This window comes from Lissotriton vulgaris, chromosome 11 (genome assembly GCF_964263255.1).
Source record: "Lissotriton vulgaris chromosome 11, aLisVul1.2, whole genome shotgun sequence".
NCBI classification, from domain to species: Eukaryota; Metazoa; Chordata; class Amphibia; order Caudata; family Salamandridae; genus Lissotriton; species Lissotriton vulgaris.
The window spans coordinates 994947376-994963340 of NC_141699.1; the positions used below are offsets into that span (position 1 = coordinate 994947376).

Here is a 15965-nt window from a genome sequence, read left to right on the forward strand (position 1 = left end):
TCCTTATTGTTCAACTGTTTATTTTGATCTTTCTTATCTCTTCACTCCTATCCTAACTTCAACTCTATTTTCCTTTTCATGTTGCATTCTCTGCTCTGATGTTCTTCTTTCTTATTCTTTCATGTATTTCTCTGATTTCTTGATATGGATGCTGATTCTGAAATTCAATTGTTTATTTTGTTGATCTGTTGTATTATATAACATATTTACTTTTCCTTCATATTTCATATTGCAGTATTCACTCCAATCTCATTATGCAATTTCACATTAGCATCCCTTTTTTGCTTCTCAAATTTATATCTTCTCATTATTATGTTGTTTATTGCATGTTTAGGCCATGGTAATTCATATGTTGCATCTCTTTTCTACTTTGTTGATCTCCTCCATTTGGAGATACTAGTATTATTAAATTTGACAATGCATATTTAATATACTTAGTTCTTTACAGGTAGTCGTTACACTGCTATTTATTTGTTCTATGTGTCTGTAGGTCCACCTTGTTATCTCCTTTCTCTCTCTGTTCTGAAATTTTTTATTATACATGTTTTCCATTCTTTGTCATTTTCCTCTTTCCTCTTGCTTTATAAACTATATCCTACAATTTTTCCTATCTCCTCTTACTCTTTTTTCTTTTTCACATTCCTTATGTTCTATATTATGTCTTCCTTCCTTCTCAACATTTTCTGTCTTCATTTATTGCAATATTATCTTAATTTCTTATCATAGTTATAGCATATTGTAGATGTCAATGTTCTTATCTAATGGCTTTATATTACATAGTAGTGTGTTAGGGTTTATTATGGTTGTGACAATGTTACACTCAATATTTAGCATGTTGACATTTTCCATATATTCTGTATTATCCTTTATTAATTTGCTTCACATTTTTCTTTCCTCGGATGGGGTCCTGTCCCATAGAGTTGCTTTAGTGGGCACAGAGCCGCGGTTAACAGTCTCGGTTCCTTCTTTATTTTCTTTTTTCTCCACTTCTTCTATCTTCTTTATCCTATTTATTCGATTCCTTCTTTATTTTCCTATTTTATTCTTTCTCCTTCTAATACCTTATTTTTTTGTTTCTATTTACCTTTTCTATTTCATATATTTACTCTGCTTTTCTAATCCTTTTCGCACTCCCCTTTTATTTTTCTTCCTTTTTTCTTTTTCCCCCCAGAGTAACATCTTTTTATCTTTCTCTCCGTATACTTATTTCTTTTCTTCTTCTTTATCTTCTTCTTAAATTTTTCTGTTTTGCCTTCTGCTCATCCATTATCAGTGATTTCTTGGAATGTTCATGGTCTCACCCATTATATTAAACGAAAGAAAGTCCTTTCCTATTTGCACTCTAAACATGTGGACATTGCTTTATTGCAGGAAACACATTTGGATGATGTTGAATCTAGTAAACTCAACAGAGATTGGGTCGGAAAAGTTATTCATAGTAGTGTTTCTAAACCTGATCCCACTAATCCTAATCCTGTTCATAAATGTGGTGTAGCCATCCTTTTCCGGAAGTCACTTCCCTTCACAATTTCCAAAACATGGTCTGATCCGGAGGGTCGATATCTTTTTGTTAAACTGAAAATTGGGTACTCTTTTATTTGTCTCGGCTCTATCTATGCTCCACTTGGTACCAAAAAACAATTTTTCCTCAGAATGAATCGCCTTCTCACAGAAATAAATGCCTCTCAATTTCTCATTGGAGGAGATTGGAATTTGGCTCCAGATCCTGCCCTTGACAAAACAGGAACTCTTGATACTGTTAACGTCTCAGATAGAGCTATTTTGCGTGATGTTCTCGTTGACAATGGTCTTGTTGATCATTAGAGACTTAGTCACCCACAGGGTAAAGAATATACGTTCTTTTCTTCTACTCATGGCACATTTTCTCGTCTCGTCTATTTCCTTCTTTCGCAAAAGGCGGTTCAGTTGGTTACAGAGTCGAGGATTTTGGAAGCGGCCATATCCGATCACTCTCCTGTTCTTCTGTCTCTCGACTTAGGTCTCTCTAGTCCAGGACGCAAACCATGGCGGTTGAACATAAACAAATATAAAACACCTGCAGGTAAACTTCTTCAACAATCACATCTTCAGGATTATCTCACTATTAATGAGGATTCTATTTCCTCTAAGAGAACGGTCTGGGCAGCTGCTAAGGCGACCATCAGAGGTCAATTAATGTGTGATACTGCTCTTATTAACAAGAACAACGTTACCAAACAAGTAGATCTTGAGCAAGACATTCACCGGCTTTCTCACTCATATATCTCAAATCCTACCCTCCAGAATCGTAAATTGTTAGAACAGGCACGAATGTCTCTTAATAGTCTTTTTACTTCTAAGGCCGAGTACGCCTTGCAAAAAATGAAAGGGCGACACTATGAGCAAGGGGAAAAAGCTGGTCGGTTACTGGCTGCGCAACTGCGCCAGAGGGAGGTCCCCATGGCGATTCCGGCCATTAGATCCAGTTGCGGCGCGGTACTTACTAGACCTCAAGAAATTGTTGAAGAATTTGCTTCCTTTTATAGACCTCTTTATTCTCCAAGTACTCATATAGATAAACTCCAAATGCCCAAATTTTTAGATGCAATACATCTTCCACATTTTCCAGATGACGGTAGAGCTTTGCTTGATGCTATCATTACAAAAGATGAGATTTCCTCTGCTATAACAGCCTTACCATACCATAAAGCTCCAGGAGACAATGGTTTTCCTCCTGAATTTTATAAATGGACTGGCCAGAGCATGATTGATACTTTACATGTCGCATTTAATGAAGCCGTTAAGGAATCCTCTTGCGGATCTCTTTCTAAAAAAGCAATTATAGCTGTTTTACCAAAAGATCCCTTGTTGTGTGGCAGTTATCGGCCTATATCTCTCTTGAATTCTGATATTAAAATACTGGCTAGCATTCTTGCATCACGTCCTCGTAAAGTTTTACCTTCTTTAATTCATAATTCACAAGTAGGTTTTGTTCCAGGTCGCTCATCTCGGAATCATCTCCGTACTTTATCTCATGCTCTATGGCAGAGTTCTTCAAACTGTGGGACGCGCCCCCCCTGGGGGGGGGGGCGCGACACCATCCTAGGGGGGGCGCGCACTCCACTCTAATTTTACCTTTGTTTCCTGTGTAAATCAAGGGAGGAGGGAGAGGAAATCGACGGGGCACGAAGTGCCCACCGTCCCAGGAGGGGGTTAATTCTTTCAGCTTCAGCTGCAGTGAGGAGGCAGGGAGTCTCTTCTGCTAAATCCAAAGGTAAACGAACAGACAGGCCTGTTCCTTCGATATTATAGTAGAGGAGACATCCTGCCTCTCACTGCAGCTGAAGCATTTAAGCTCTATGAATTAACCCCCTCCATTGAGGGTTAGCGCTTCCCAGAAATGAGTCAAAGTTTGATTTATTGTTTGCAGGTAAACAATTCAGGGTACTGCTTCTGTTGCAAGTGTTAAATCTTGCGTTTAATGGTGACATGTATGCATTGAATGAAACAATGAAAATATTGTGTTTCATTTATAATTGCACTCCCTGTATGAATTGTTTAAAAATAACAGTAGCAGATGAAAACAATGAAGGAAAATCTGAGTTTTAAGAAAGGAGTGAATCCGAATGAGTCTACACTTTTAAAGATGGTTAAAAATGTAACGCTAAAAATCGAGAGTAGGTATTTAAGATGGTGCGTAGTTTTATCACTGTACAAAAAGTATTGTTAAAGCTTATACAGAATGCACTTGGAATGTCTAGCAAGCACTGTGGTATAGTTTTAATGTTTTATGTGTGTTTTAATGAGACTATTTTTATATAGCTGCTAACCTACAAAGAACACTGTAAAAACATGTATGCGGACTACTCACAAGTGATTATTTACGGCTTTGCTGTGTTGCCACTGCAGTAAGCAAGCAAAAATCTCTTATTACTTGTTATTTATTTATTTTTTTAAACTTGTTAAGTTTTTGACTAAACACTGAGTAGGTGGGGAAAAAAAAATACACAGGCATCCGCGCAAAATGCCAGCCAGCCATGTGTTCTTTTAAACAGACTGCAAATTGCTTGCCTATAAATAAAGAAGCATGTTCCCTTTTAATATCAGCCATAGATTATTCAGGCAGCCCTAGAACACAAGTAAAAGTTATTTCAACTCATATTTGCTGTTCAAAGTATGCATGGACAAGTACTAACAAAATAGCTTTAGGTGATTGCTTATTTTTGTACCGCCTGGAACATCAAAATAATGAGCTGGCAACCCTAATCACAAGACTGGAACTTAGGTTGAACATTATATGCTAGATGTGGCCCAGGATATGCGTGCAGCGGTCAATTATGTAGTGTACCAGATTCCAGAATATCCTGTCAGGTGTTGGGGGGGCCAACAGCTAAAAACATTGCGCTGGGGGGCTCAACCTACAAAAGTTTGAAGACCTCTGCTCTATGGCCAGCTAAACATCTTGCAGATGATGCATTACTTCTTTCTCTTGATGCTGAAAAAGCATTTGATCGCATTGAATGGGAATACCTTTTTACATCTACCATCGAGAATCATGTGATAGAAAGGTATGCCATGAATAATTGTATCATGGACAACGCTCTTTTTGTTACAGAGCGGGCCCCCTTCCCTGAGTAGTCACCGGGTAGAGGTGAGGGTGACACCCAACTGTTGTGGGTAAGTGTATGTACTGTATGCACTATATGGACAACTTTTGAAACCACATTTTGGTTTCACTTCAGCCTTGATATTTTATGGAGGCTGTTTGTGTGGTGAATCTCGAGTGCTGGGGCTAGCACAACTTTAATATATGTATATTGTCTTTTCAGGTAACCGATAACCTGTTCCACTGCTGCCGAGTTGGATATCATCAGTGGAGTATATGAACTATTTAATTTGACATTCATCACTGTTTTGTTTTTCACTCCTTGACATTTAGCAGCAGCTTTATATATTACTTGCTCATTTGGTCCGGAGGAATGCCCCGATACTGTTAGATCATTGTGAGGGCAGAAACATGTTGACCTAATTCATCGCTTAACAGTTGACTTTTTCAATTGTTAACACACTGCTTTTTAACTATGACAAAGGCACTCTGAGAATAAAATTGGTATGGAGCTCCTTTAGTCATTTTTAACACACATTTTTCGTATTATTTAGCGCTGCACTTTTTTCCTTTTTAGAAACCCTCTTCACTTAGCAAGAATATATGCTTATGGGTTCTATGTTGCACTCTGTGGAGTCATCAGCCATCCTCTAGTCTTGAAAACAGCTCAGGGTATCTTAGTCAATCTCCAAGACTGAGTGCCCTAGCGAGAGGAGGCCAGACCCAAATGATGATGCCTCACAATTTGTGAATGATGGGTTTTGGCAATGAAGTTTGTCCTCCCTAACTGAGGTGGCTGGTGTCTTAACCTCTTGACACATTTTCATCCTTGCTTGTCCCTTCCATTGCTCATTTCTCACCTCCTTACTAGACCCAAAGTGTTGTGTGGTATTTGATTGGTACAAAGGGGAAACACACCTTGCAGGTTTTTAAAATTTCCCTGGGACCCTCCTTAATGTTTTGTGTTCAATACCTTTTTACAGTCATGCAAAGGTTCGGCTTAGGGGATCAATTTATAGATAAAGTATGTCTGCTTTATGATAGCCCATTAGCTCAAGTTAACTGCAGTGGTTTTCTGTCTACCTCATTTCCAATTCGACGAGGTACTCGTCAAGGTTGTCCACTCTCCCCTCTCCTTTTCCTCCTAGCAATGGAACCTCTGGATGCAGCAATCCGACAATCTGCTGAAGTAGTAGGCGTCCCTCTTCCAATTGGCCATTCTAAAATGTATTTATATGCAGATGACATTCTTCTTACCCTTACTGATCTTCCCCGTTCTTTTCCCGCTCTCCTCCAAATTATCAACGATTTCTCTTCTTTCTCAGGTTACAAGATAAACTGGGATAAAAGTGAAGCATTACCCATGTCCATTGGTACTACAAAAGCAGCAATCTCTGGCTTTCCCTCTCATTGGCAACCGTCCCGGCTTAAGTACTTAGGAATATTAATTAACAGAGGTTTGAAGTATATGGTCGCGGATAATTTGGCTCCTCTAATTGCGCAAATGCAAAGAGACTTTGATAAATGGAAAGCTTTGGGATTATCTCTCTGGGGACGAGTTCAGGCGGTTAAGATGGTCGCTCTACAACGGTTTCTTTATTTTCTAGGTATGCTCCCTTTACACATTCCCCTAACTATCCTTCGATCCATTGACTCCAAAATAAAACTTTTTATTTGGGGTACGGTTAAACCACGCCTTGCTTTGGCCAAATTAAAGGCTCATCAACAGCATGGGGGTTTAGGTCTTCCCTCCATTGAGCATTATTTACTTGCCCTTCATATCTCACAACTCACTTTTTTTCTGCCCAAATCTAAAGATATACCTCAATGGGTTCCACTTGAACGTCACCTTTTGGCTCCTGGTTTAGGTTTGTACCTTCTATATGGCAAGGGGACCAGTTCTTCTGATCCTAAAAACCCTGTTTTGTCTGCAATGCATAAATCTTGGCAGAGAGGTCATTCTATTCTTAAATCTAATTCGCGAGTTCACGTTAAAGCTCCTTTATGGCTTAATTCAGCCATTCGTATCCGTGGTCGCACTTTGACCTGGCCTTTATGGCAAGAACCTGGCATCAATTTTATAGATCAACTTTTTCATGATGGAACTTTCAAACCCTTTTCCCAACTTAGCGAGGAATTCCATTTGCCTCCTACGCAATCCTATAAATATACACAACTTCAACAAGGTATCACGAAGCACTTAGGCTCCCTACCAGACTTACTCTCATTTTGTCTTATTTGCAGTTATGGGGCAATCTTAAAGGTGTGACTTCTGGTCTTTATAATACATTCCTGCATCCTCTATTTTCGCAGCCTCTCTCCCAAACTCTTCAGTTGAAATGGCAAGCCCGTTTATCAGTTGTATATTCCAATCCTCAATGGGATCAAATTTTAGAAGCACTACATAAGGGTGTTCGGGAAGCTCGTCTCAAATTCTGTATTTTCAAAATTATTCATGAATGACATTGGTCTCCTGTTAAATTGCACCAAGCTAAGTTGTTATCACACACTTCCTGCTGGAGATGTTCTGCTTCCGGATGTGATATTACACATATCATTGCGACTGTCCTCGTACAAGATCCTTTTGGCTCTACCTTTTACACCTGCCAACATTATTTTACACGATTTTCGAGGTCTCCCAAAACTTTCCAAACCGCAAATTCGTCTTCTTCATACTGCTTTGGCTACGGCCAAAATTTGTATACTGCGTCACTGGAAATCCCCCTCGACTCCTTCTCAGGAAGAGTAGTTGGTGGCAATGATGCAAACAGCTTTACATGAACGCACAATTCAAGATCAGGCTTCCATTTTTCTCCAAATTTGGTCCCCTTTCCAGGAAACCACTGAGGACGATGACTCGGCTCCTACTCCTTCTTCTACACATACTGTTTCTGCTTAATTCTATTCTTTCCATAATCCTTTCCCTGCTACTCTACTATTGTTGCCTTTCCCCCTTCGTTCTTTTCTTTCTTTCTCTTTCCCTCTCTTTTCCTTTTTATTTCTTTTCTTTTTTTTAATCCTTTCCTCTATAGTATGATTTACCTATTATTCTTCCTATTATTACCACATATAGGATTATGGAATATATGCTATGCTTGTTTCCTCATATTTGTTATACCTTACGTGAGATCTTTTCTCACTTGTATTTTCTTCCATTTACCATTATATTATTCCGATTTATTACTGCATTTGTATTTGTATTTTCATCTGCGAATTTTATTAAAAAACTTTCAACACAAAAAAAATATAACTGCATTTATCTAAATGTGGATATGCTAAAAATCTGGCATGGATTCTGCCCTCTAGAGCCGACTTTGGAGAACCTTGGCTTAGACAGTGGTGCATCCTGGTCCTGGGTAATGAAAAAGAATACCATATGTATCATGGACATTTAATTAAAGCTTACATGGTTTGAACAGTACTACCACCAACGAGAGGACCCAGGGTACTTTTTTGTTTGTGTAAGCAACAAGGGTCCACCAGGGGAAAGAAATAAAAAGTAACTTCTGTAAATACACCCCCCCCCCCGGACCGCTTAATCCTTCCTGCATGGTTTGCTCATAGATTGCCCCCACTATGTACTAGCTGTTGTTATCAACAGTGCTGACACTGTCGGGGGACGTAGTGGACATTAGATCTTTCAAATCTTCTTCATGGATGGCTGGAAAATACGGTGGAATTTGCAGGACCCCATGGCTCACCAAAAGAAGGACGATGAAGTCCTTCCCTTGGGCATCAGCAGCACATGGTGGCTCCGTTTCAAAGAGCCCAATTCCATGCCCACCTGTTGTACCCATTGTAAAGGGGAACTGCTTACGATATCAGCCAGTAAATGTGGAGCCTTTGGGAATAGCAAAGCAAAAGATTCCTGCAACATTGAGATCAATATCTGGGACGTTGAAGCTGGGATGCCATGTGCAAATCAGGGCTTGCATCTCTTCAAACAGCAGTAGCATCAAATGGCAAAACATCTGGTTTTCTTAGCACTGCTCCATAGCCAGGCTTCCATATATATCAATGTGTAATATAGTTGTGTCTTGTATCATGAGCGGTCTTAAATATCAATTAATATATAGGTGACATACTATTAATCTGCTTTACACTCCCCCATTCATCATGTTGCACTTAAAGCTATATGAGATTCTACTACTTAGTCCCTGTGCAAACATGTTTGCTTGATTTGGTAAATATCCTTGGTGCACAGTGCTAATTCCATCCAATGTCCTCCTACAGTTGGGACTGTGACAATGTGTTGTGTGTGGTAGGGCTTTACTAGTAATACATGTATGTTACATGTGACACAGGAATCAGAGAGGCAACAGGGGTAATACATGGCACAATAACGGCAAAATTGTCAGACCAAGTAAATGAACCGAGAGGTTAGTGTTTAATAGCTATGTCCTTTATTTCATCTTCCATGTACAACTGGGAATACAGCTAACGTGTTTCACCCGTATCTGGGCTTCTTCAGGACATCCAAGAAGACAGACTCCTCGGTCTCAAGGCTGTTCCTAGTGCGTTTGTCCTTTTAGAGACCATGAAGCTGTATGATAAAAAAGTATATACCACACACTGGAGATTTTATATTTGTAGACGCTATGAGTCTTCCATGAGAAGCTGTATTTTTTGTGTTCTGTATACATATAAATAGTAGATAGCTGTAATCAGCCTTCATTATGCTTAAACCGTGTTCGATTCCGGCAGCAACATTCCAAGGGGTTCCATTGGGCAGTTGTTCATGGAATATGAAACAAAGGACATACCTATTAAACACTAACCTCTTGTTTCATTTGCTTGGTCTGGCAATTTTGCTGTTATTGTGCCATGTATTACCCTCGTTGCCTCTCAGATTTCTGTGCCATTTGCTAATTTATTTGTGGTTCAAATTGGTGGTGAACCATTTCTTGAGGTGGGCAATTGAAAATGTGGTAATTTCTTTTCTAATCGCAGTAACACGCGATTGTGTGATAAAAGGGTCCCCTAACCACCATTTTTTTTTTTTTTTAAAACCTTTATTGTGCAAGCAAAAGCGTACAAATACGGGCCTACAACCAATCAGGCCGGCCACGACACATTATGGACGCACTAAATCAGTATTGAAATTCTCCAGCAGTTTCTCAGCAGTTATTTGAACAATCAGACAACATTAAAAGGCCCGGTATAACCGCTAGGAGCAGGATAAGAGAAGGTTAATTTTATATTATAGTAGGAAGTGTAGCAGGACCAGTTGCAACTGTTAACATCTGAATTCCTATGGCGGGCAGTTGGTAGAGCAGCAGTACAGGGGAGCAGTGAGAATCGGAAATAATAGCAACAATTGGCAAAGTCAACACACAGTCTCCCCGTTTCAAATCAACTCCCACCTCTGCCCACCGTCCACCCGTCACCACCTGAATATGTGCTGGTACAAATCAAAGAAGTCAGAGCAGCAACGCAAAGATAGCCGTCCACTATACTAACCCAAAGAGAGAGAAAAGGAGAGAAAGGGTAGAAAAAGGAAGGAATATTAAACACAATAAAGAATGAACGCAGCATCGCAGAACGCGCCCCATGGCGAGCAAAGCAAACAATACTAGAGACCCACAGTCGGGGTCGAGGCAAGTAAGACGTGTAAGTGTGCTATCATTATCATTGACGCAAAAAAGTCATACCCTACACTGTCAGCTAACACCCATGGAGTATGTGGACGGACACAGCGTCCCGATAAAGGGATACAAAAGAGCCATAGAACTAAGAAAAAACAAACAATATACAGACCCCATCCCACCCACACCACCCTGCACCCCTGCAGAAGGCTATGGCCTACCCCCCCGGCAGCGTGCCTGTCGCCCTAAGTAGAACCCGAAATACAGGAGAATCAGAAAGTAAGAAAGAACAATACAGACAAAAAAAAGGAAGGAAAGGGGGAAGAACGCCCCCCCCCCCAGTGGGAGAGGAGATGTGCATTCGAACATCCAGCTCCCACCCCCCGCCTGAATACATATAAAACCCACATCGAAACGAAATCGACACAAACTCAAACATCAGGAACATGAAGCTGAATCGGTCATACTGTTACAGCTGCGAGCAGTCCTCGTCTCCATACATTAATTAGCAGTCCACCGAGGCAAGTCCTCTCACCCCTGTCCACTCCTGATCATTACTTTAGCACACAATAAAGAGAAATACAGCAGGCAGTTGGGCATGAAGTGTACATAGGAACGGAACAAGATAGGCCAAGGGTGCAAAACAGGGGATCCCAATCTCGAGCAGCAATGCAAACAATGGCGGCAGCGGACCAAACAGATGAAGAGCAACGTCAGGAGCAGCAAACAGCGTGGGTGCAGTCCCGCCGACCAAAGGGGGGAGGTGTCCCCCACGGAACAACCGTGGGACCCCACCAAAGCAGTTCGAGTCAAACAGCCGCCGGGTACCCCAGCCAGACTGACCTGGACGGACCCCAGCGTGGGGCCCTCACCCACGTCCGCCACAAGCAAGACCTCCTGGAGACTCGAGGCAGCAGGTATATGGTCTCCCAGATGAGCGGCGGCAGTACTCCTCACAACAGCCGGGAGAGGTAGGTCAGCACACTCACTCGGTCTAGCCGCATGTATGGGGAGCGGCCCAACAGGCCCGGCAGCAGGACCGCTATCTTTCACAGCTGCGTCAAAGGCCATTGTCGCACGCCAGGAACACAGGGCAGCGAAGACATCGCCAATCGTGGGCTCACTCCCACAATCTTCAGCCATCGTGCAGTTCAACAGACCAGAGTCGCCTCCCCCAACAGGTCCAAGACCCAGGGCGCCGGCTGCCATTTTGTCAGTGCAACAGGGGCGCTCCGTTCCTCAACCCCGGAACGGGCCGTCGAACAAGGCCCCGCGGAGTCTCGCCGGGTCCCGCCAATGGCAATCTTGGTGCAGAAAGATGGGCCGCCAAGAAGCAAGGGGTAGCCGGCGCCACCTTGTCAGGGGCGCCGCCCGCCGATTCCGGGCGAAGGGTTTCAAGATGGCCGGACAGGACAACAAAGGGGGGACAAGCCTCCTATGTGGTCCACCCCCGTCCGAGGCAGGCCGCGCCCCGCAGCCGAGCCACCGGGCCACCAGACCGGGCCCGGTCAGTCGCCACCGGTTCAACCGCTCAATGGCTTCTTCAGCCGACCCCTCCCCTCCACCGGGGGTCGGCGTCGATACCCCGCTCCGGGCGACCGTCGCAGGCGAGTCCCCGGCCTGCACGCCACTGAGGCTCCGGAGCAAACAAGGGCACAGCTCAGGATCCGCGGCACTCAGGAGCTCCCGGGACAAATGGTGAGTGCAAGCAGCCTTTCACCTTCCCATGGTTCGTGGAATGTGTCTCCTCGGGGCAGGATAAAGTACAGGATTTGCGGTTCAGGCGGGAAGGTTGACGGAGCCGAGCTACAGTGCGGCCATCACGGTCGAGAGCTTGGCTCCTCCCCCCCTAACCACCATTGTTTGTTTGATTCTTAATACATGCATGTTGCCTACAAGTTGGGCCTTATCATATGACAACATGGGCACAGTAATACATTATAAGAGTATGCAAATATTAGATTTAATGGGCTAAAAGCGTTTTTGAAAGGTCACTGCTTGCACGGTAAGGCTACCAAATGTGTGCACTTTTACTATGCTTTTATTTTTGAATGTCCATGTTACATGCAGCCACAAGGCCATGTAGCCTTGTACAGAATTAGCTTGCATTTCTTGCTCTTCTGCAAGAAAGAATTGTTTCCAAACAGAAGGAGCAACAAATAAACTGAACAGGAATGGCCCCTTCTCTCCCCATAAGAAATCATTTGATGTTAAGGGACAAAGAGAAGCCAGAACAGGTAGGGGGTTAGACAAAGGGACCTGAGGTTGACAGGGGACATGCTGAAAGATCATTTCCGCCTGCAGGCACAGGAGCAAAGTACAGTAAACTGAGAAAACAAGCATGACTAAGCATTCTGTAAATCAGGTAGGTGATACAGCAAGCAATTATACAGCTGAAGATACTTCTAAACAACTGATAGGGATTTTAGACAAACAGGAATAGGGAAATGTGATCAGCATGGTTGATGCTTTTCATGGTTTGGCTCTAGCTTTAGTTATGAATGCAAACATGTTCATAATAATTAGAAATCTGGAATGTTGAGCGCTCCACTGATGACTTTGGAGTGGCTCCGGGCTTATAATGGGTGGTATAAGCCTTCTGCTCCAACATTCCAATGTTTGTCTTTCTGTTTCTCCCTTTATATTTGTAACAGTCTACCCTTAGTGGGTGGAATGTTCGAACAGCCTTATAGCCCTTCTGCCTCGGGCTTTACTTGTTGCTCAAGGCCCTAAGCCTTGTTCAAGGTCCTCGCCTGCGGCTCGTGCCTATAACTCGGGTTCAGGGTCTTTAACAAACAGTATAGCCCTCTGCAGCGGGCTATAAGATTATATTATAACATTTCTGAGAAAAATAAAAGCAGCTATGTATGTGACCCTCTGCAGATAGGACTTTCTCTGGCAGTGTTGTCAGACTCAGAACACTCAGAATCTGGGCGAGCCTAACTCATCAGTAGGAAATCCCGACTCATTCTGTTGACTAAAAGGTGCACCTTTACTATATCAGATCTTTTGGTCATCAAAGCACTGGTATACAAATTAAATCATCACTCTTGTCCTGTGGTTTCTAAGTATACACAAAATACTATTTTTTTAAGTTTTACCGAATAATTTTCGTCAATACAGGACAGGTGAAAAGCAACTGGATAAATGGGCTCATTGAAACAACACAACGGGGCATCGCAGCACTCACCGGGATAGTTTTCACCTGCCGCTGGCACCAGGCCATATTGGTTTCCAGCCAAATAAATGTCCTGTCCTCCTAAAGTTACCACATCGACTTCTTTAGCCTAATAATAAAAAATACAACTGTTTACAGTCTGGCACATGATGACAATCACAAAATGCAAGTTTGTACTTATAAATGGATTTAGAAGCACCTGCCCTTGAATACATTTACTACAGTAATCACATTCTTTGCAACGTACTGCTATATGTACCCATCTGGGCTTCTTTGAAGCTTAATACTAAACTCTCAATTAGGAGAAGAGATATAGGTATTCAGTGGTTCTGAAATACTCTTTTGTCGGCAGTCCCGGCAAAAATGCTCAAAACTGCCCTGCCTCCATCCTCTCTCTCCTCGCTTTAAGTCTTTCCAAATGCTATAGCCTAAAGAACCAGCCACCAGGTTACCGAGACAAAATGGTGGCTGGTACCTTAAGGTGGCAGGCTATACATAGCTTGGGCTACAAAAGTAGCACAAACTCTGGTGCAGTCGCTGGACTGCACCACTCCCATAAAAAGCCCAGGGGAAGACCTACTGTGGTTGGCTGCCCCCCAAGTCCCCATTTTTCCCTCTCTCCCTCAACTCTGTGCTTGCTGCATTTAACACCATGCGCGCTACGCGTTTTCCCGCTGTGCGCTGAGTTTTTAAAAAACCTGCGGTTCATGACGAGCTCAGCTCGTCATGAGCGTACGACAGGCGTAACTCATGACGAGCTGAGCTCGTCATGAGCGTCGAAGGGGTTAATATCGTTGAGCTGGGAAAAGTGACTGAGGCACCAGCCATGTCCCTGGGCTAACAAAACTGACCACCTTAGATTCCAGCCCACCTTGGAAACGCCCGTTGTCGCTGCATCGGGCCAGAGTTTGAGAAGATATAAAACCAACCACATGGGGTCTGATTCACAGTGCTGTTTGCTCTTGAACTGGAATGGCATGGGTAGCAAAAAACGATGGATTTTGGCTCAGATCACTGTACTGGGGTGAACGTTTGACATTGTGCATCATTCTGTCCATCAATTGTTCTTTTTGAGTTTGCTCCACAAGAGCACTCATATCATAATCAGAACTGTACTGTCATGTTCATGAGTCACAAAACTCAGATTTGCCTTTGTACATGAATTTACTTGCATGTCCAGATACACTAATAGGATATATTGTGCCCTGTGAGCACATCTGCTCACAGGGACAGGCAAGGGGAATCCTACACTGACCACAGCTGCAAAAGATGGTAAAAAGCTACAAATGTGCAGATTTCTGGGTATTCTCTGACTTTCTGCAATGCAGATTCACACTAAAGTCCGGTCAAAGGCAATAGTAAATCCGTTTTCAAGGTTGGAAGAGCGCCACAACTGGTAGGGGTATGCAGGGAAGGACCAGCCATTAATCTAATCCGCCAATTCCCCAGAGGGCTGGCTGCACTGTTCCTATTGGGCACAGGGTCAAGACTGATTTGCATATGGCTGGGTCCAAACTAGAATGGCATGGTGAGCAAAAAAACGATGAATCTAGGCCCAGATCTCTGTATGGGGAGAATGTATGACCAGGCTCGGACTGGCCATAGCGGGCACCGGGCAATCCCCCGGTGCGCCGCAAGGGTGGGGGCTGGTTTTGAGCCCCTGGGAGCAAAATCGGCTGAAAACCGGCCCTAGCAAAGCGCTCGGCGGTGCCTCCAACCCCCCGAGTGGGGAAAGGGGGGGGGGGCCGTCCAAGCACTTTGCCAGGGCCGGTTTTGGTTCCCAGTCCGGCCCTGTGTATGACATTGTTCTGCACTCTGTCCATCAATTGTTCTTTTTGTCTTTATTTATATAGACTTTGTTAATATGTTAATAATACTTAATTTTGTAAGCAGTCCCAAACCCCCCTGAAAAGGTTTTGCAGACCCTCAGAGGTCTCTGGACCACTGGTTAAGAACCACTGATATAAATGATTTAGAGCACCATTGTTTGAAATATGGCATAAATGGAAAAGGGGGGACAGGGTTTCATTCATTGGCATAGGGGCTTCCCACATATCAATGAGGGTATGGCCCATTCACATTACATGGGTCCAATAACTTTTTAAGGTTATTGAAAGCATGCAGCACTTTCAATGTGTTTCCTATTGTACGCTTTTGCTTAAAAAATAATTAAAGGATGTTCGTATTTGAGGATTTTTTTACTCCTCAACTCACCTTGATAAGCTTCATGCAGGCTTCTGTGGACTGTGCTGAAACACATTGGATTGATGGCGTAATATTCATCTTTTTAAATTGAGTGGCCATCTCGCTGCACTTCCATATCTCTGCAGTTGACAAAGTGCACCAGCGCAGGCTGTTGGGCAAACCTGTGTCACATAAACAAGCACTGAGTGTTCTGCTTAAATATCCAAGGTATTAAGCTGTAGTTTCAAATGTCTGCCATTCTGCTTACATAAAATAGAGGCTTCGATCTCACTTATTAAATCATTGCATTTATGGAAGTTCCTTTCTCAGTGAAATATTAACCAATGTTTCTTAAGTTCTGCATTCCAAGCAGCTGTGTTGTTTGCTCTCACATTTATCTTATTGAAAGTAAACAACTTTTTCAAGACACTTT

At 42.9% G+C, this 15965-nt stretch overlaps 1 protein-coding gene across 4 annotated transcripts in view; it reads right to left on the bottom strand.

The window, feature by feature from the left end:
• The window catches only part of MELTF (melanotransferrin), a 224771-nt gene that overhangs the window by 91589 nt on the left and 117217 nt on the right, over window positions 1-15965 (bottom strand). For all 4 annotated transcript variants that reach the window (XM_086944248.1, XM_086944249.1, XM_086944251.1 and 1 more), the window contains exons 9-10: window positions 15563-15714; window positions 13361-13457 (exon numbers count right to left, since the gene is read on the bottom strand). In XM_086944248.1, the coding sequence (XP_086800374.1) occupies window positions 13361-13457; window positions 15563-15714 (249 nt within the window). The remainder of the gene's footprint in view (window positions 1-13360; window positions 13458-15562; window positions 15715-15965) is intronic.